Here is a 20,700-nt window from a genome sequence, read left to right as displayed (position 1 = left end):
GCCACATGTGGCTTCGAGACTGCAGGTTCCCCACCCTTGATATAGATTTGGCTATGAAATAATATGAATATTCTATATGTAATAAAATATATTAATATATACACATATTCTATACAATGGTTGTTCATAAATGTGTATATATAACATATATACTTTATATGTCTATATTAAAGAGAAATATCACCAAGTTGACCTAATGAATTTTTCAGCCACACGAACTCCGTAAAAAACATCTACTAAGTCATTGAGGGATTTCCATTTGAGTTGGTGAAAAGAGGTACCCACACCTAGGGAAATTACAGATCTTCAAAGAATTTAAGATACATACAGATACATAAAAGGAGAGACAAACAATTAGAAAAATAGAGTCAAAGATAAAGAGTTGGACCCTTTCACTCACTGTTACTAACCCACTCTCCCAAGTCCCCTTTCCTCCTCTCACCATGCCAGTAGTTACAGATGGAGAATTCCTGGCCCCAGGGGCTGTAGCAGATTCGGTACAGGTTAGACCTCATAGAGGTGGGGAACAACCATTTCAGGTAGTCTGTGTCTGGGAAGGGAAAGCCACAGCCAGGTGGAATTGAGGCATTTGTCCCCTCCATATTCCTTAGAGAGCTGGGGAAAGGGGAACAGTCCTCTGATTACACCCTCCCCAGGCCCAGCTCCTCATAGACCTGAAGAAAGGAGCTCCTGCTCCCTTCAAGGACTTGGGAAATCCAACCCAGATTCACATCCTCTCCAGTTTCGGTTCTCTTTGAGGACTTGGGAAATCCAGCAGATGTTCCCACTCTCCCCTCCCCCTCAGAGATGAAGGCATCAGGAGCCTCTACTAACCTCCATACTGCCCCATCTGTGGAGATGAGAGGGAGATGAAAGTATCCACATTATGTTCATCCATGACAGAGAGCAGTGCCCGGCAGATGAGGCCCCCTGTAGCACGGTAGGGGAAGGGAGGGGAAAGTCATCTCATTGATCCAAAAACAGCAAAGAATATAGAAATTGGGGGAGCAAAAGGAGGGTGGTGGAAACAGAGCTAGGTGCTACTCCAGGCAGATGCACGGAGACAAGGACAAAATGATACAATATAATCTGAGTACATTAATAGGTATAAGGTAGGAGGAGGAGGAAGGGAAGGTATAAATGATCAGTCAGAAAGTCTAGGGTCAATAAAGGGGGGCTGGAGTAGCCAAAATGAGACCAATGCCCTAAGGGCCATTCATTGGCATCAGAGATCATCAACAGTAGAGTTCAGAGGTAAGAGATGGGGTGGGAAGTGAAGGAAGAATGGTTACAAGTTAGGGAGGGCAGGGTTAGCAGTCAGGCACAAAAAGAATCATACCCTGGGAATAACAAAGGAGATGTACTCCATGGGGGGAATGCTCCATGATAGGGGCCACAGCTTCTCGGAACCCTTGCACCTGTTCCCACAGTGGTCGAAGACTCTCTCCCCCATCAAAGAGATCCAACACTGTCACCAGTGTCCCTGGATGTGTCTAGAGTGAAAGAGAAAACCAGGACACCTATAAAGCAGTATGAGACAACCCTCCCCTACTCCACTTTCCCATCTCTAGATCTCTCAGGTGAGTCTCTCATGTCAGGATCTGGGCCCAAGTGTCCTTTTTTTCCCTGCCTTTCTCCACATCAACATCAACTCGGTGGAGAACCCCAAAAAAGGCCCTGAATGAGCTGGGAAAGAACCGATGTGCTGTTCCCTCGCACGCAAGGTGCCCTACCTCCCTCCCTCCCTTCCTGCCCCGCCCGCCCCCACACCTCGTTGATGTACTGCAGCAGGTGCCTAAAGGTGGCAGAGCTGTCAAAGAGTCCATGCACTATGATGATAGGTTTGTAGGGAACTTTGGGGGACTCGAGAGCCGCAGGCAACAGGAGAGGCAGCAAGGGCAATAGGAATACAACTCCCAGCGGGGGGAGCCGGGGCCCCCAGGACCCCAACATTCTCCAGCCTGGGAAGGAGGACAAGATGGACCGTCAGCAATAGTGGGTAAAGAGATCGCTCTCCTCCTGCCTCGAGAACCCAGGCGTTCTCGCATTTCATTCTCCTCCCCTAATTCTGCCATGGTTCCTGATCTAGTGCACCCCACTTTGCATGCCCAGCCATGTACACCAACTCTTCTCCCAGGCCCGATTCAATTCTGGGATCCATTCAGCCCCATTCTGTTTCAAGTCCCTCATTTTCCTCCAGCTAGGCCCCCACTAAGTATACTCCATGCGCCCACTTGCCCCCCACCCCCTTGCCATTTTGCAGTTTCAGCTGCAGCCCGGGCCCCCAGGGAATATGCAAGTTCCGCGCGCCCCCCACGCTCCCCGATCCACACCACCCCCACCCCCCCTTGCCTGGATCTGTGAGCTTCGCTCCTCCCCTTGTTTACTTCCCCCCTAGTCCAGAGCCTGGGGGGAGGGGGGAGAATGTGGAAGAAGAACTGGGGGATGGGCGGGAGGCGAGGAAGGCGTCCTCGCGCAGAAAGGGTGGGGGTGGGAGCTCGGGACTTAGCGACAATATCGCGTCACGTCCGGGGCTTTCCCCGGCAACCCTGAGGCATCCCTAGCAACCTTTTGGGCGAGCTGGTCTGGGTACGGGACAGGGACGGATTGGAATGTTCCATCTGCTAAAAGAAGTGGGGGAAAGGAAAGGAGAAGGTGGAACGATCCATTTGGGGAAGGAACATGGACTCTGGGAGAAAGAAGTTTGGTGACCCAGGAGAACGAGAATCGTTCCTGGCTCGGTTCCAGATGAAGAGCCTCAGGGCCTGGCTCCCTTCACTCATTTCCCAGGATCCATCCCTCTACCTTCCCTGCCAGTACCCGCCGCATACTGCCACTCAGCCAGACCTTCACTAGAAGGGCTGGAGAAAAGTTGGGTCGGACTGGCGGAGAGAACTCGGAACCAAAGCCAGTCCTTCCTGGGTCCAGTTTTCCTCCTTCCCCCACCGCCCACCCCCACCACTCCCCTGCCCCGGAGTCAGTTCCTTACACCTCTTCAGCCTTGAGTGCATGTCAGGCTACGGTCTCCAGTGGCTCTGAGAGTCCTCGAGGCCCCTTGAATGGAGTGTGGAGACTGGTCTGATCAGCACCTCAGGGACAACCTCCCGTACCCCAGACACCACTCCACCCCCAAGAATCCGAAGGCCCTAAAACGTTTAGCTGACTCACTCTCCTACCAGGGCGGTTCTTCCCTGCCCTTTCATCTCAGCTGCCCCTATGCTCAAAATTCTGTGATCTGTGATTCTGGATTACCCAGTCCAGCCCTTGGGCTGGGCCCCTCTCCTGGTACTTTGTTTCTTACCAAGCCTGCCAGCCCACTCCTTTTCCTTGTAATCTTCTGTCCTTTTTTTAGAAAGCAGGTTTATTACTACCTCTTGCTTACCACATGCCTTTAGGGAAAGGTGCAAGCGTCTAGGAAAACATGTTGATTTTGCAAGATGTCAAAGTCACATTGCAAAAGTTCTTTGCAAAATGTTCTCTCCAAATAAAATCAATTTCTTCTCCAAGTTGTGTAAAGGGGGAAGGGTGTATTTGAAGAGAAGGGCAGTGTGATGGAAGTGTGTTTGGTGGAGAGTGAGCATCATAATTTTTGCTGAATCTAGGGGAGAAACATTTAAAGTGGTCATAGTATTGTCCTGGGGCTTCTGAGACATGACAGGAACCTCTGGAGGGCAGAGGGAGAGAGAGAGAGAGCTCTTTAGGCTACAATGCCACCTCTGAGCTCTCTCTATAAACATCACCACCCCCACAACCATCCCCCTCCTCTCTAACCCTTCCAGTAGGCAAGCCAGGAAACTATCTAAAAGATATACATCGGACCAACTGTAGAAAGCCTTTGCAATATGGAAGTTACAGTATTCTACAGATCCTTAAAGAAATGGAACTGTATCCTGAGGAATGGAATTGACCCAATACAGTGGATGGAAGTGGGAGTTGGGAGAGGGAGGCCTCAAGGAGTGATTCAGGTATTACTTAAGAACCTCACTGTCCCTACCCCTACTCCCAGAAAACCAATGCCAAAGGGAGAAACCTAAGTCGATTTTCTTCTTGTCTCTGTAGTATTATCCCTGCCCCAGGTATAAACATTTCTGGCTCAATATGCCCAAAACCAAACTTATTATCTTTCCCAAAAAAACCACCCCCACTTCCCTGTTATTGTAAGAGAGCAACACCATCCTCCCACACCCTCATACTGAAACCCTGGTGTCATCTTCTATTCCTCACTATCTTTTACCCCACCCACACATCCAATTTCTTGTCAAAGCCTGTCAATTTCACCTTTGCAAAAGGTTGGAGGGGATTTGAGTTACTAGATATTATCAATCAGTCAACTGCATTTATTAAATACCTACTATGTGCCAAACAGTGTACAATGTAAGAGGGATACCGAGGCAAAAGGCAAAAAATTTCTTCCCTCCAAGGAGCTTACATCCTAATGGAGAAGAGAACATACACATATACAAGTGTATACAAAACAGATAAGAAGTAACCTAAGGAGTTGCAGGGGAAGAACAGGTGAAGGAACCAGGAAAGGCTTCATGATTAAGGAAAGAGGAAAGAGACCCATATGTGCAAACATATTTATAACAGCTCTTTTTGTAGTGTCAAAGAACTGGAAACTAAGGGAGTACCCATTAGTTATGGAAAGTCTGAACAAATTAAGATTTATGAATGTAATGGAATCCTATTGTGCCATAAGAAATTATCAAAGGGACAGTTTCAGAGAATCGTGGAAAGGCTTCTATGAACTGATGAAGAGTGAAGTAATTAGAATCAGGAGAACAATTTATATATAATCTGGGGTCAAGTCTGCATAACACTCTTCTTATTGGTACACAGGATACTGATTGAACCCTGAACCAAGGACCCAAGCACAAAGTAAAGTCAGCTTAAGAGCTTGTGAGAAGAGAGAAACCTTCTTCCCGCTTTTGGATTTAAGGAAAGATACATGATTCCAGACTCTCTTCAGGGAGAAGTATGGAGAGAAAGAGAATGGACTTTGAAAGACAGGTGCATAGGGGAAAGTCAATCCTTCCAACATATCTCTAATTTCTAGGTTGCCTCCCAAGAGACTTTGGGAGGTTTCCCCTTGGGTGAGATCAGGCACTGTCTTGGTTGAGTTAAGATTTCTCTGCTCCCAGTAGGAAAGCTCATTCAGTCGGTGTATTATCTGGTATATTTTAATCTGTAAAACTTTTCAGATTTCTGTTTGTTAGCTGCTTGGATAAATGGGTTTATTCAGTATTCACTATCTGTGATGTTTCATGTGTGTGTGTGTGTGTGTGTGTGTAAATTTGGTGGGAAGCAGTCAAGCATTAGGATGTAAGCCGAGGATACTCCTTCCCCTTTAAGGGATAGCAACCAGGGAAGCAGCTTGAACCTAAAAATAATTTCCCCTAGAAATATTTAAGGAATGAGCAGATAGATATAATTCCAGGATGATACCTCCCTTCTGAAGAGAAAAGAATAGCCAACCTAGTGGCCCCAATCCATTGTCCCCTCCAGGCAAGAATCAAAGTCTCCCTTGTAGATAGAGGTAGGCTAGATTCCAAAGATAGTTATTCTTGCCTCCCAGAAAGCCACATTTAGACAACTTGGGCAGACATACATAACCTACAGACAATACGCACATATCCTACCTATCCAATAGCAATAACATGTTTTAAAACACACACACAAAACTACAAAGTTCCTAGAACTCAAAGATAATAACCATGGTTCCAGAGAACCAATGATGAATAATACTACCTATATCCTGACAAAGAGGCGATAGACTCAAGATGCAAAATGAAATATGTATTTTTGGAGATGGCCAATGTGGGTATTTGTTTTGTTTGATTATGCATAGTCATTACAACCACTTTTCTTTTTCAATTGGAGTGGCAGGAAATAAAGTTTTGTTCATGGAAAAAAATTTAAAAAGAGAGTCTCATGCAGAAGGTGGCAATCAGGCTTAGTCTTGAAGGAAACCAGGGATTCCAAGAGGCTGAGGGGAGAAGGGGATGAATTCTAGGCAAAGAGATAGACTGTGGGAGACAGAATGTCATCACTGAGGAACAACGAATAGTAGGCCAGTTTAACTGGACTCTAGAGTGCATGGAGAGGAATAATGTATGTAAGACTAAAATGGTAAGTTAGGGTCAGCTTGTGAATATTTTTAAATGCCAAACAGTAATCTTTATGTAATCCTAGAGATTATAGGGAGTCATTAGAATTTATTGAGTTAAGAGAGTGTCACATTGTCAGAACTGCACTTTAGGAAAAACATTTTGGCTGCTGTATGGAGGATGGACTGAAGTAGACAGAGATTTGAGGCAAAGAAACCAACTGGGTGGCTATTGCAGTAGTCCAAACAAAGGGTAATGAAGTCTCTAATTAGGATGGTAGCTACATAAGTGAAGAGAAGGGAACAGGGGCAAGATATTTGGTGAAGTAGAAACCATAAGATTTGGCAGCAGCTCAGATCTGTGACATGAGTAAGAGAGGGGATTTTGGGATGCTTCTGAAGTTATGAGCCTGTGTGACTGAAAGATAGTACCTTTGGCAGGAGTTTAAAAAAATTTGAAAGAGAGGTCTGTTTGGGGGATGAGTTTAGTTTTGGACAAGTTAAATTTGAGACACCTATAGGTACCTAAATATTCAGTAGACAGTTCATGATACAGTACTGGAGCTTAGGCAAGAGAGTAGGGGAAATACATAGACATAGATATAGATTTATTATATATTACATATTATATATAAACATGTATTCTATTCTATTATCTATTAATGTGCACATGTTTATATGTAAATATACAGTGTGTATGTATGTATCATATTGTACTTTCTAGGTACGAGCCATCTTCCTGAAAGTGATTATGGAATCCATGAAAGCTGATGATTACTTCTCACCAAGTAAGAAAGTGTAGAAAAATAAGAGAAAAGGACCTAGGACAGAGCCTAAGGACACACTGACAGTTAATGGCGCATAATATGGATGTTGAACCATCAGAAGAGACTTGAGAAGGAGTGATCAGATAGATAGGAAGAGAACCAAGAGAATAGGATCATGATGATCCAGAGAGGAGATAGTGTCCAGGAAGAGAGAGTAGGCAAGAAAATTAGATCACATTTAGATATCAATTTATTATTGAAAAGGCACTCTCCTCACAATTGTCCTGGAAGGTAAGTAGCACATTATCCCTGTTTTATAGATGGGAAGACCAAGGTTCTACGAGTAATTTGTCTACTTGCCCAAGGTCAAAAAGCTAATGAGTGATGAAGTGAGGACTGGAACTTAGGTCTCCTGACTTTAATGCTACACAACCCACCTCTCCCTCATAATATTGATGTGCATTCTTAATCCATCTCTGAATGCTAGAGAATAAGGGATTTCACCCTATAGGTATCCCTTCCTTTTATGAGCCAGTGGGTTCATGTCACACAACAGCATTGAAATCTTCTTTACCAGGAAGAACCCCTAGGATCAAATATTTTCTAATTGGTGGCTAGCTTTGGCCTCTTGCTTCCATGTCCCTATCCATAAACACAGATTCCCAAAGTGTTTGTCTTCTCAGCCATTGGATTGAAGGAGGGATATTGTGACATGGAGATGAGGGTGAGGAATCAGTTGCTTGGAGAAAGGTTGGACACCTTGCTATTTGTGGGAAGCAGGTAGAAGAGTGAACATCAATGTTTCTGAAGAAATCTTCTCTCAACCTCTTGCCTTCCCCTCCTTGTTCCAAACTCAGTTACCTCAGTAGATTATTGGAGACTGAGAAAGGGAGGCAATACTGAAAAGTCTAGTTCCCTCCTCGTTCTACCCCACCTGCTTCAGTTCTAGTCGGTTTCCATGGCAACCTCAGAGGACCAAAAGCTGGGGACCAAGAATCACTGGGTTCCCCCAGGGGGTCAAAGGAAGAAAGAGGCAGGACTGGAGGTGGTGCCAAGAGAGATTGAGTAGGGGTATGACTGTAGGGTGCCCCCTTCCAACTCGGTCCCTTTAAGCTCCCCCTCCTCTCTCCCCTTTTCCTCCACCCCCCTCCCTCCCCCTTGCTCCATCTCTCCCATCTCTCCATCTCTCCTCTGCTCTCTCAGGCTGCGCCATCTGTGCTTCCTGCCTCTGTTGTCTGCTGGCATCCTCAGTCTGATAAGGCACTCCGCATCCCGGCACTCCAGATCCCACAGTCATGTCATCAGAAAAATCAGGTAAAAAAAAAAAAATCCTCCTTCTCTGGCTTTTCCCCCAGCACATAAATCCTTCTGCCTTCTCTGACCTCCGCAGCCTAGGTTCCCCTCCCCCCCCCATTTTCCTTGGTATCCAAGACTTGACTCTGGATTCATCCTTCTCTCTCTTCTGCTTCCCTAATTCCTCCATCTCTCCTTCCTCTTTCTCCTCATTTCAGGTTCTCTGCTTTAATCCCCATCCTCTTCCCTTTCCTACTGCCTACTTTTGCTTCATCCCTTCTCTTCCCCAGGTTGGTGGGGGGAGGGGAACAGGAGGAAGGGAGGAAGACTGAGGGAAAGATAGTTAGAACCACAGGTGTTCAGATGTAGATATAAAAGGGTATACTACATGTATCAAAACATGGAATGACAGCTATGCAGATACCCTAGCATATGAACAGTCACATCCACTCATGGAGAATCATAAATACATCCTCAGATGGGGAAAAGAGAAATCTAGCATTCTTTCTCCCCCTTTAAAGAAATTTCTCAACTCCTAGAGTCAGACAAGTAAGGGCATGCCACACAGAGATAGACATACTTAAGACAGTTGAGCACATGCAAATACATAAACTGCCATGTGCTGTCATGATCTTACATGAACAGATCCAAGCATACTAATATCAACACACAAACATACAGACAAGGGCTTTCACAAACATCACAGAAGATGGGCAAGGTACATTAAGGTGCATGTGGTAGGAACCCTGGCAACTGATGGACTTTGGGGGAATGGGAATGTTATCATAAGGAGGAGTGCACAGTGACCTAAAAAATAGACTAAAAGAGAAGGCTTTGACTGGGGAGGGCTGGGGTTTTGTTCGAAGACTGAGACTAGTCTAAATATAACTAACCCCCTTCCTCACTCCCAAGCTGAAGGATGGAGACTTACACCTTTTATTTCTCTCTTCCTTTCTTCCTGTCTCCCTGACCCTGTTTCTATCTGTGTTGGTCTGCCTATCTTTTTCTGTGTCTCTGATTCCTGTGTCGTCTGCATCTCTCCGTATCCTTCTGTCTCTATCTCCCTCCACCGTTTTCCACCTGCCCGTACTACCTCAGGTCTCCCGGATTCGGTTCCTCATACTTCTCCTCCCCCTTACAATGCCCCCCAGCCCCCAGCCGACCCCCCTGCCCCTCCTCCTCAGGCGCCCTCCGCTTCCCATCACCACCATCACCACCACTACCACCAGTCGGGCACCGCCACACTCCCAAGATTAGGGGCTGGTGGGCTGGCTTCTCCAGCAGCCCCTGCCCAACGGGGCCCCTCGTCCTCTGCTACGTTGCCCCGCCCTCCTCACCACGCCCCCCCAGGACCTGCCCCTGGGGCTCCTCCTCCTGGGTGCGCTACTCTGCCCCGCCTGCCCCCAGACCCTTACCTCCAGGAGACCCGCTTTGAGGGTCCGCTGCCCCCTCCCCCTCCGGCAGCCGCCGCCCCGCCCCCACCTGCGCCTGCTCCTCCCGCTCCTGCACAGGGTTTTGTGGTGCCCACACACCCAGGTACCGTGGGTACGCTGCCCCTTGGAGGCTACGTGGCCCCTGGGTACCCCCTGCAGCTGCAGCCCTGCACCGCCTATCTGCCCGTCTATCCCGTGGGCGCCGTGAGTGCAGAAGGGTAGATAGGGGAAAGGGAAAGGGGAAGGGGAAACTTGGGGTGGTGTATGGAGGGCATCCGAACCAGGAGAGGAGGTAAGGGGCCAGGAGAAGCGGGCACAAGGAGGGTTGTGGGGAAGGCTTGGGGCACTGGGAAGAATAAAAAAGGAAAGGGGCACCTACAGAAAATGGAAGGAAGAGGGGCACTGGGGAATAGGAGTGGGAGGCACTGGAGGGGGTATCCAAGAGGCCTGGGCGTGGAGGAACTGGGGATAGCTGGGATGCAGATCCTTAAGGAACAAACAAAAGATTACATTATTTACAATAGTTTTGATTAGAAAGAGTGACTTTAAAATGATCGGCCTGCAGACTGCAAACTGCACACTCTTTCGGCCAGGGGAGGGATACTGGATATGATAGGTCAGGGTCCTGACTGTGACCTAGCTTCCCTACCCTTTCTTTCCTCAGCCATACACAGGAGGAGCGCCGGGAGGGACTGGAGTGACCCCTACGCTTTCCCCTCCACCCTTGGGCCCTGGGCTAGCCCTATTAGAGCCCAGGCGCCCGCCCCACGATTACCTGCCAATAGCAGTGCTCACTACAATCTGTTGCTTTTGGCCGACTGGCATCATAGCTATCTTCAAGGCGGTACAGGTGAGGGGGGTGGAGGTAAAAGGGACCAGGGGGAGGGGCTAGAAATGAAAGAGTGTGGAGTAGGATCCGGAGGGGGCGGAAAGGTAGGTAGAGGGGCGGGGACTGAAGTAGCCAGAAATGTGGCTACTTCAGATACTACAGTGGAGGTGGTTGGGCTAGGGATTGTGCAAGCTCTGGCTTCTTTCTCTGTCACTTCCCAGGCCTGATATGGCTGATGGGGAGAGAGAGGCCAAAGACTGAGTCCTTGAGCAACTGAGAGCATCTTGAGAGGAGATTCATCTCCATCTTTCTCTCGTCCACGACCAGACAAAGTTGTGTGATGAGGCATTTGTGTGGTGTTTCCCTGACCCCGGGCCTTCCTCCTCCTTCCCATGCAGGTGCGGACTGCCGTGGCCCGTGGAGACATGGTGTCAGCGGAGATCGCATCTCGAGAGGCTCGGAATTTCTCCTTCATCTCCCTGGCCGTGGGCATCGCAGCCATGGTGCTCTGTACCATTCTCACGGTGGTTATCATCATAGCTGCGCAGCACCACGACACCGACTGGGATCCTTAGGGACTTCCCTCCTCCTTCAGCCTGGAGACTCCTTCAATCCGATTTCCTGGGATTCCCCTTCCCCTCCCCTAGTGATGACCTTCCAATCCCCTATCCTCCCCCCAAAACCAGACCAACCCGTGGAGCCTCCAAAGCTGGAAACACCCCTAAACCTGGCCAGGATGTTTCCCATTAGAGGAAACTGTAAATCCAGATCCCCAGGAATTTCCTAAATATGGCCTTTGGGAAATTTCCAAAACCCAGTTCCCTTGAGCCTCAGAACCTACAGTCAGATACAGAATCTTGCAGCTCCCCATTGGTTCAGGCTATCAGGAACCACAACCTCCCCAAGGTCCAGCATACAGACTTCCCTTATCTCTCTGGGCTAATTTGAGCCTCAGAGGTCAATCCCCTACATGGTTTGCCCCCAGCCTTTAGCAAAGCTTCTCCTTTGGCTCCTGGTGTTATACTCTACTTGCTTTTCAGGCCTTTCCCACTTTCTGGGGGACCTGTGCCAACTCTAGGTATGCCTGTACGGTCCCAAGCTCCCATGACAGCCAGGGAGGCCCTCTTCTCCTTCATGTTGCCAGACTTTGGGTTACCTTTTATGTGTGGACTGAGATGCTGGGGTCTCTGGCTCCTCAACCTCCTCCAGCCTAACCCCAAGAACTAAGCTCCCTTTATCTCACCCTCCCCAGACAGAGGAGCCAGAAAAGGTGAGGGAAATCCATAAACTTTATTCCCTATCTCTGGGCAGGGCAAACCAGGCACCTAGGGCTAGGCCTGGATCCACCCCCTTGTCCTCAGAGGACCCTGACTCTCCAGTCCTCATCTCCCCACCACCTGCTAGGGCTGCTCCCTACCCTTTCCCATACAGTGTTTGACAAACTGTACAGTCTCAAAGATGGTGTGATATTCCCAGAGATGAGATTAAAGAGACCTTGTGGTTTTATTGCCCCAAATTCTGGAGACTACTGCTGAACTCATCAACCTACAACTCCTTCCCTGACAAACATTCTGGAATATACCCTGAATCTACCCATCCTCACCTCCCACCCTCACAGTGCAGAGGGAGACAGAGATCAGTGGAGAATAAGAGAAAGAGGCTGAGAGAGATACAGACTTCACCTGAAATAAAGAGAAAAGGTAGTAGTGGAATGTTGGAAAGAGTATTGCAGTGGAAGGAGAGCTAATACTGTCATTGTGTGACCTTGGTCAAGGCACTTTCCTTCTCTGTAGCCCAGTTTTCTCTTTTGTAAAATGTTGGTCTTTAGAATCCCTTCTAGCCTTCTATAGAACCTTCTACATATGGTTCTATGAATCTAAAACAGGAATGGGAAAGGAGGAAGTAGCTGGTACTTGCAGACTTTGTCTAATGTTCTCAGAGTTCCAGTTGAACTTCTCCTTTCCCTTCCTTATCCCCTATCCATCAGGGAACAGCTTGTTGGAGGACAAGATGTATAATGCAGGCCCAGGATCTCTTGGAATAGCTGTCAAAAGTGGATAAATCCAACATCGAAGTAGTAACACTGAAGCTAAGAAGAGGATTAGGGTATATACAGACGTTTCCAAGTGAAGAGTGAGGGTCAGGATACATCAAAGAGCTGGAGAAAGACAGGAGACTGAGAGAATGGGTTAAGAGTAGAATTGGGGTTTAGGGTGGTGTCTGCATGGGCAACTCTTACCACAGGCTTGGGGGATGGGGAAAGTTAGGTGAGATTGAAGATTCTTCAGTCAAGTTGGGTTGTACCAATCCCTTTCTTCACCCAGAACTCAACAAAGGGAACTCCTTGGGGAAGTCAGGCCTTGGAGACATCAAGGGCGAAAGAGAAAACTATGTTTCATGTTTGTGTACATGATCCCATCTCTTCCTATGTCCTATGAACCCTGGGAACATGTGTATATATACCTATATGTAATCCCTTTATGTGTGTGTGTATAGTCTTTTTACAAAGAAGCCCTTCAATTGACATGCCATACCCTCAAGTTCTATATTTTTTGTGCTTTTAATAAGAAAAAATCCTAGAAAAAGACATTTCTTCCCTTACCTGACACTTCTCTATCAATTTTGTGTGCAGTTGTGATCCCACAAAGCAACCGAAATTGCTCTCTTTCTAAAGCTACGGGTGACCACTTACTTAGTCGCTAAATCCATCAGCCTCTTTTCTGTCTTCAACTTGACCTCTTTCTAGCTCTTATTTGTCAACCACCACTTCCTCCTGAACACTCTCTCCTGCCTTGGAATTCCTAGCAAACACTGTCACTCTTAGTTCTTCTGCCTGTTTGACCTTTCCTTCTCCGTCTCCTTTGCTGTATCATCCTCAGTGACTCACACTCAAAACGATAGTGGAAATCTTCCCCAGGCTCTGTTTTGGGTGCTCTTCTCCAGACTCTGTCCCTTGGTGATTTCATCAACTCCCTCCTGTTGCTTCCATGATCATCTCTTGTAGATGATTGCCCAATTTCTCTCCTGAACTCTAGTCCTGCATCACTAGGACTTCTTGAAAGTCTCCACCTGGATGACCCATTGAAGCAATGGGAGTGAACAAAATCACCAAGGGACAGGATATGGAAAAGAGGGTCCAGAACAGAGTAAGTAATACATTTTATGTGCTATTTTCAAAACTGTCCTACTTACCTGTGATTCCTTCTGATCATTCTTCTGTTGTCTTCTGTGCATTTAAAACAATGTTATGATGGCCCTCTTTTTTTTATCTATATTGCTAACAATCTCTCTCTCTCTCACACACACACACACACACACACCTCTGCCCTAATTAAAAACTGAAAGAGAAAAAATCCTTCTAACAAATAAACATAGTCAAGCAAAAAAACAAAAACAAAAACAGAAAAAAAAACACGAAACCAACCCACACAGTAATTGTGTCCAAAAGTGTATGTTTCTGTACTTGTGTATATATATATATATATATATATATCTCACCTCTCTACCAGGTTTGTAAAATGCCTTACCATAGGTCCTCTGAACACATAGTTGATGATTGCATTAATAAGAGTGCTTAAGCCTTCCAAACTTCTTTTTCTTTATAATATTGCTATCCTTGTATAAATTGTTCTGGTTCTGCTCATTTCACTCTATGTCAGTCCCTGAATTGGTCTCTTTGTCTTTTCTTTCACTAATGTTCTATTATATTCATATACCAGTTTATTCAGACATTCCTCAGTCATCTAGGAGGCAATCTAAAGCATATTCTCTCTTGATACCCCACCACCACCACACCCCTTAGTTTTAGTTCTTTTCTCCTTCTTTTGTCTATTTTATCCCTTCAGAATCCCTGTTGGGGGCAGGAATTGTTTCCTTTTTCTTTTTTTATTTGTGACTATTCATCCCCAAGTATTAATCTCCTTCTTAGACAACATTTCATATCCCTAATTTCTTCCCTGTTGAATTTGAGTAGTTAATTATTTTTTAAAATAAGTTTTATAGATATTACATCACCATAGTTATCCCAAATATCTCTCTGCCTTCTCCTCCCAGAGCATTGTGTGAGGTGATAGTCTAAGCTTTATTTCTGCCATACAGTTTTCCAGTTTTCCTAGCAGATTTTTTTAATCAAATAAGCAATTATCAAATAAGAAAAAAGTATGAAGTTTCTTAATTTTTGAGAATATTTGTGAAATGTGTTTTCTTTAAAAGTTGGACAGAATTATCCTGTAAATCCATCAGGACCAGGAGTTGTTTGTTTTTGTTTTCATTTCTTTGGTAGTTTCTTTACAGCTAGGTCTAATTCTTTTTCTGAAATTGTATTTTTTAAGATCTATATTTGGACTTCTGTTGATTTGGGTAGTTTATATTTTTAAGGTGTTCCTCTATTTCTTTTGTGTTCTCAATTTTGTTAGCACATAACTGTGCATGATATGTTCTGATTATTCTTTTTTATTTCTTCTGGTTTTGCTGTGATTTGACTTTGTTTATTTGCTACCTTATTTGATATTCTGCTCTCTTCTTTTTAATCAGGTTAGTTAAGGATTTATTAATTTTATTATTCTTTTTCAAGGGGCAGCTAGGTGGTGCAGGGCACAGAGTGTGGGGCTTAGAGTCAGGAAGACTCATCTTCTTGAGTTCAAATCTGACCTCAGACACTTTATTGGTTATGTGACCTGGTTGAGTCACTTAACTCTGTTTGCCTCAGTTCCTCATCTGTAAAATGAGCTGAAAGGAAAATAGCAGACCACTCCAGTGTCTTTGCCAAGAAAACCCCAAATGGGGTCACAAAGAATCAGACATGACTGAACAAAAAGTCTCTTAAAAGAAACAGCTTTTAGTTTAATTTATCATTTCTATGGGGTTTTTGGTTTCTAACTTATCTATTTCACCTCTAATTTTTAACATCTCCTTCTTTGTGCTTATTTTAGGTTTATTTTTTAGGTTTCTAATTTTTAAAAATATATATTCAGTTCACTAATTCTCTCTTTTTCTATATTGTTAATTTATGTTTGTAAGGATGTAGTTTTCTGCTTGAGGCCTTCTTTAGCTGCTTCCCAGAATTTTTGATATGTAGTTTCATCATTATCATTTTCTTTTACATAGTTATTAATTATTTCTATGATTTGTCCTTTGATATACTAATTATTTAAGATTTCATTGTTAATTCATATTTTGTTTATTGTCCCTCAACCAAGTACTATTCTTATTGCATTATGGTCATCTTTCTTTTCCTTTTGCCTCAAAATTGCTCTTCCCTAGATCACTGTTCTCCCTCTACAGATCATCTCTCTTTGCCTATAGAACCATCCATAAGTGGAACCTCCTCCCACCACCAAAGTAAGGCCTCCTTCCCTCACCCCTATTCTTTTCAATCCTTCCCTGATTCTCTTCCTCCATTCCCCTATGGTGTCTTCTCTTTCTGAGACCATAGGAATCACCTTCCCCTCATTGCTAGACCTTGATTGACCCAAGCACAACACACATTCCTTTCTATCTCCCTACTTCCCTTTCATGTACCCTCCCATGTTGTAATATAACCCCACAAAAGAAAAATCAATTCACCTATAAACAGGGTATCACCAGGTTCTGTCCCCTGTCTGCCTCTTCACTGTTACCTCTACCACATTTCTACCTTCACCCCGTCTCCTTGTACACATTTAGAAAGAAGTCTCTTAGTGGTATCTCTGCTGTCACTGTAGCTGTAGCTGTCCCTGGCTGTTGCATTTATCCAGTTCTCTTGCATTTGTGTTGATTAGGGTATTTAAGAAGCCAATTATCTCTTCAGTTCTGGTTTTCTTTCTAAAAATGTTTCAAATGCCTCTTTATTATTGAACATCCATCTTTTTTTTCATGTAAGGTTAAGTTCAGATTTGCAGGGTAGATCATGCTGGGCTGCGTCCTGAGTTCCACTGTTCTTTGGAACACATTATTCCATTCCCTCCCATGTTTTCTAGTGGGTATAGAATAGCCTTGCATTATTTTAATGTCCTTTCCTTTGTCTTTGAAGATCTTTCTCCTAATTGCTTGCAAAACTTATTGTTTCTGAGTTGAATTGCTAAATGTAACCACTATGTTTCTTGGAATTTGCAGCCTTAGGATTTTTTCTTGAGGTGTTCTGTAAATTCTTTAAATTAGTGTTTCATTTTCTATGTTCAGAAGTTCTGGGCAGTTCTCTTCTATTCCCTTCATCATGGTGTTAAGATTTTTTTGACCTGTCATCTTTTGGGAGACCTATGATCCTTAAGTTGTCTCTATGCATCCTTTCTTCAATATCAGTATGTTTTGCTTGCATAGTGAGTGTATTTTCTTTTAACATTAATATTTTTTGCTTCTCTTCTTCTAGATTAACCCTCACTTCTGTGTATTTGTATTCCCAGTCTATTGTTCTCTCTTTTGTTTCTTTGGTGAGCCTTGCCATTGCAGATTCCAGTTTTTCTATGCTGCCCATTATTTTTGAAGAGCAAGGCATAAATTCTACTCTTATAATTCCTGTATTTCCTTTGAACCACTCCAGAACAGTGTGTTGTGGTTCAATTAATCAACAAATCAATAAACATATATTAAGCACCAACTATGTGCCAGGCAGAGGAAGCTAGGTGGCACAGTGGATAGAGCACTGGGCCTGGAGTCAGGAAAACTCATCTTCCTGAGTTCAAAATTTGGCCTCAGACACTTACTAGCTGTGTGACCCTGGACAAGTCACTTGACCCTGTTTGCCTCAGTTTCTTCATCTGTAAAATTAACTGGAAAAGGAAATTGCAAACCACTCCAGCATTTCCACCAAGAAAACTCCAAATGGGTTCATGAAGAGTCAGACACAACTGAAAAACAACATGAGCCACGCACTAGGCTAACATTTGGGGATGTAAAAAGAGGCAAAAAACAGCCCCATGTTCCCAAGGAACTTAGAGTCTAATGAGGGAAACTACATGCAAATGCATATATGCAAAGCAATCTATATATGGGATAAATAGGAAATAATTAACAGGGAGGGATTGGATAAGGCTTCCAGTAAAAGATGGGATTTTAACTGGGACTTAAAGGAAGCCAGGGAGATCAATAGTCAGTATGAAGGAGGGAGAGTGTTTCAGAATGGGAGACAGCCAGAAAGAATGCCTAGAGCCCAGAGATGGAGTGTCTTGTCTGTGGGACAGCCAAGAGGCCAATGTCACTGGATTGAAGAGTACATGTCAGAGAGTAAGGTATAAGAAGACTAGAAAGGTAGGAGTGGGATAGGTTATGAAGGGTTTTGAGTGCCAAGCAGAGCATTTTGTATTTGCTTCTGGAGGCAATAAGAAACCACTGGAGTTTATTAAGTAGAGGGGTGACATGTCAGAACTGTGCTTTAGGAAAATCATGTTAGGAAAATGGATTAAAGCAGGGAGAGACTTGAGGCAGGCAGATCCACTAGCATATTTTCCAGTAATCAAGGCATGAGGGGATGAGGGCCTGCACCAGGGTGGTGGCAGTATCAGAGAGGGAAAGGGGGCATAGTCAAAAGATGTCGCAAAGGTGAAAGTGACAGGCCTTGGCAACAGCTTGGATATGGGGGGAGGGGGTTGTGAGAGAGAGTGAGGAATCCAGGATGACTCCTAGGTTGTGAGTCTGAGGGACTGGGAAGATGTTGTTGCCCTTTAAAATAATAGAGAAGTTAGGAGGTGGGGAGGGTTTAGGGGAAAAGATACTAAGTTCTGTTTTTTACTTATTGTGTTTAAAACGTCTACTAGATATCCAGTTCAAGATGAACTAAACACAACTGAAATGTTCTCCTTCTTCAACTCAGACTCCTGACTTCTGTGGCTTCCTTCAAGATTCAGCTCAAATCTCACCTTCTATGAGAGGCTTTTCCTGCCCCAATCCCTTTCCTCTAAGATGATCTTCCATTTAGTCTATATATCTTGTAGGTACACAGTTATTTGCACAACCCTCCCTCACTCAAATCCAATTCAATGCAAGTCATGTCATCATCTCCCTGATGTCATGGTCTTCTTCAAGAATGAAGGATAAATCACACAACCAGTTATCTGCATGTTGATCTTCCCATTAGAAGGTGTTTCTTGATGACAGGAGATACGTTTTTGTCTTTATCTCCCCAGAGCTGGGCCTGGCACATTATAAATAATAAATGCATTCTGACTGACTGAAGACACTATTCTTCAATTCACTCACTGAACCTATATAAACCTCATCAGAACTGTCTGCCTTGAGCTTCTCCTCTCCTGAATGTATCTCTATACGTAGAAAAGAGATGCTGTGTTTCCATAAAATGTTATCATTTAACTCATCTCCTCTCAGGAGAGGTTCTGGATGTGTCCCTAGTTTTCCTGTGTACTAAACAAGCAGAAACCCTGGCTTCCTCTTCCATCAGCCAGTGAGTGCTCAGGACTTTATTCCTATAGAGGAAGTGTGGGTACAGGGGCAGAAGGCCCACTCAAAAGCAGGTAGGAAGGGAAGGGAAGGCAGGGATGCCCCATGCCCCGGTTTGTACCGATTTATACTCTGTGAGAAGTGTCTTAAAGAAAGCTAAAATTTAACAAGGAGAAAGTGTTGGTGATGGAGTTCTCAGATGCACAGTGAAATAGAATAAAACAACTGGATGGGAAGGCATTCAGAAAACAATGGATTTTAGTTTTGACTCTAATTTGTTGTGTAGCCTTTTCAAGTCAATTCCCGAAAGACTAGGTTGAAATAGGTGACATCATGGCCTTTTCCCACCCCTTCTGACAAGCGCTGACTCAATTATTTCCCAGGTTCTGGGGCCAGAGGGCCTGCAATTGCATCCGTTGTGCTCAGGAGGCTCAGCTGCACCAGGGCAGGAGGCCCCTGATGTTCACTAGGCTGGAAGAGAGAGCAAGACCTAAGATAAAAAGAAAGAAGAGAGATGGGGGGTGGAAGGAACAGAAATAAGTCGTCATGGCTTCCACTGTCTTCCTTTCATAGAGTTCACCCCCAACTTCCAACAGGCAGAGCAGTTGGCATTCAGTAACCCCAACCTATTGAAACGATCTAGTTTATTACACAAGCATATCAGCAGAGTGGAAAAATGGGTTAGCCCAGTCTCAGTGAAGCATTTTCTTCTCTGAGGAAAATTATCCAATTTCATTTATTTCTTTCTGGCCTTTTCTGCATCTTCCCCCACCCCCTCTTTTCTAAATACATCTTAAGGGCTCCTCCTTTCCTCCACCAACCACTGAGATGGTTTAATCCTATTTCTCAGCAAATGCCCCCCCACCCCCGTCAATAAATGGAACAATCCACTTTCCTCTGTTCCATTTTCTCAGGCAGACTGTGGGAAACAAATCCCAGAACTGAAAACCACAGGCAATGCCAAATGCACATAGAAAGGGGAACAAAACTCCCAAGACACCCAAAGAGATCCGTCCCTTCTGTTTAGGCTCAGAGAAAGACATGATACAGGGTGAAATACATGAGAAGCACTTGGAACAAGAGTGGTCATGGTTGATGGGGAAGATGAGAAATTATCTGGGGCTGGTAGAAGGAGTCTAGAATGGAAAAGCAAGATAAGCTATTGCCTCTTTCTAGCTTGAGGTTGATGCTACATGCTTTTTAGGTATACTCACACTAAGAAACAAAAACACAACTCAAACATCACCCTTACGCATTACCCATCAGGTTGATCAGAGCTGGGTCAGGTCCTAAGTAAAGAGATGGTAGACCCCAAAATCTGGAAGGACCCTAGAAGTCTGGGCCACCTAGGCAGAAGGAGAGCTTTCCTTTCCTACCCACAAAGTGAGACACACAATGAGGGACAAACCCTATTCCTTCTCCCAGTCAGGGACTCAGATATCTTATCTACTTACCCAACTCTTCAAGCATAATGTCAACATTCTATGACCTTAGGGAGGCAGTTGCATCAGAAAGAATGATCTGATACCTTTAAACCACACATGGAATAGGATTAATTCTTCCCCCATCATTTTGCCCATTCTTTTGGATACCCTCCTGACTCCCTGTTGTCTAAAGGTCTGTTCCTCCAACTTCACCTTATGTTGGGTTGGCATCATATATGAGGAGTGGATCTCTTGTCTTGGGAGCCTCCATTCAGTTTCTGAGGGGAATTAGTGAAACAGGTCCTCTAAAATTTGAAGTAAACAATTTGGTATGGAAATCTATCTTACCCTACAGGACAATAGAGGGGAAGGGGATAAGAAAGGGGGAGATGATAGAGGGGAGGGCAGATTGGGGGAGGGGTAATCAGAAGCAAACACTTTTAAGGAGGGACAGGGTCAAAGGAGAGAATAGAATAAA

General features: G+C 44.8%; 2 protein-coding genes across 6 annotated transcripts in view; one reads left to right on the top strand and one right to left on the bottom strand.

Annotated features, from left to right (window-relative positions):
• Nucleotides 1-3,323, bottom strand: part of PPT2 (palmitoyl-protein thioesterase 2) — a 5,197-nt gene extending 1,874 nt beyond the window's left edge. Inside the window, exons 1-5 of one of the 5 annotated variants that reach the window (XM_027876518.1) lie at nucleotides 3,302-3,323; nucleotides 1,771-1,961; nucleotides 1,340-1,493; nucleotides 835-930; nucleotides 443-550 (exon numbers count right to left, since the gene is read on the bottom strand). In XM_027876518.1, the coding sequence (XP_027732319.1) occupies nucleotides 443-550; nucleotides 835-930; nucleotides 1,340-1,493; nucleotides 1,771-1,953 (541 nt within the window). In that variant the 5' untranslated portion in view covers nucleotides 1,954-1,961; nucleotides 3,302-3,323. Of the gene's footprint in view, nucleotides 1-442; nucleotides 551-834; nucleotides 931-1,339; nucleotides 1,494-1,770; nucleotides 1,962-2,253; nucleotides 2,308-2,352; nucleotides 2,482-2,989; nucleotides 3,126-3,301 lie in introns of those variants that run through there. The other 4 variants (XM_027876515.1, XM_027876516.1, XM_027876517.1 and 1 more) reach the window with 4 other exon arrangements.
• A 4,845-nt stretch (nucleotides 3,324-8,168) lies between these two features.
• Nucleotides 8,169-11,944, top strand: PRRT1 (proline rich transmembrane protein 1). Its single transcript, XM_027876614.1, has 4 exons — nucleotides 8,169-8,187; nucleotides 9,265-9,803; nucleotides 10,264-10,449; nucleotides 10,827-11,944. The coding sequence occupies exons 1-4, from the start codon at nucleotides 8,169-8,171 to the stop codon at nucleotides 11,001-11,003; spliced, it is 921 nt and encodes a 306-aa protein (XP_027732415.1). The 3' UTR covers nucleotides 11,004-11,944.
• The last annotated feature ends 8,756 nt before the right edge of the window (nucleotides 11,945-20,700 follow it).

The sequence above is a fragment of the Vombatus ursinus genome, unplaced genomic scaffold, assembly GCF_900497805.2.
Source record: "Vombatus ursinus unplaced genomic scaffold, bare-nosed wombat genome assembly UNPS02014811.1, whole genome shotgun sequence".
NCBI classification, from domain to species: Eukaryota; Metazoa; Chordata; class Mammalia; order Diprotodontia; family Vombatidae; genus Vombatus; species Vombatus ursinus.
The sequence above is the reverse complement of the archived record's forward strand: the minus strand, read 5'-3'. Positions and strand labels throughout refer to the sequence as shown.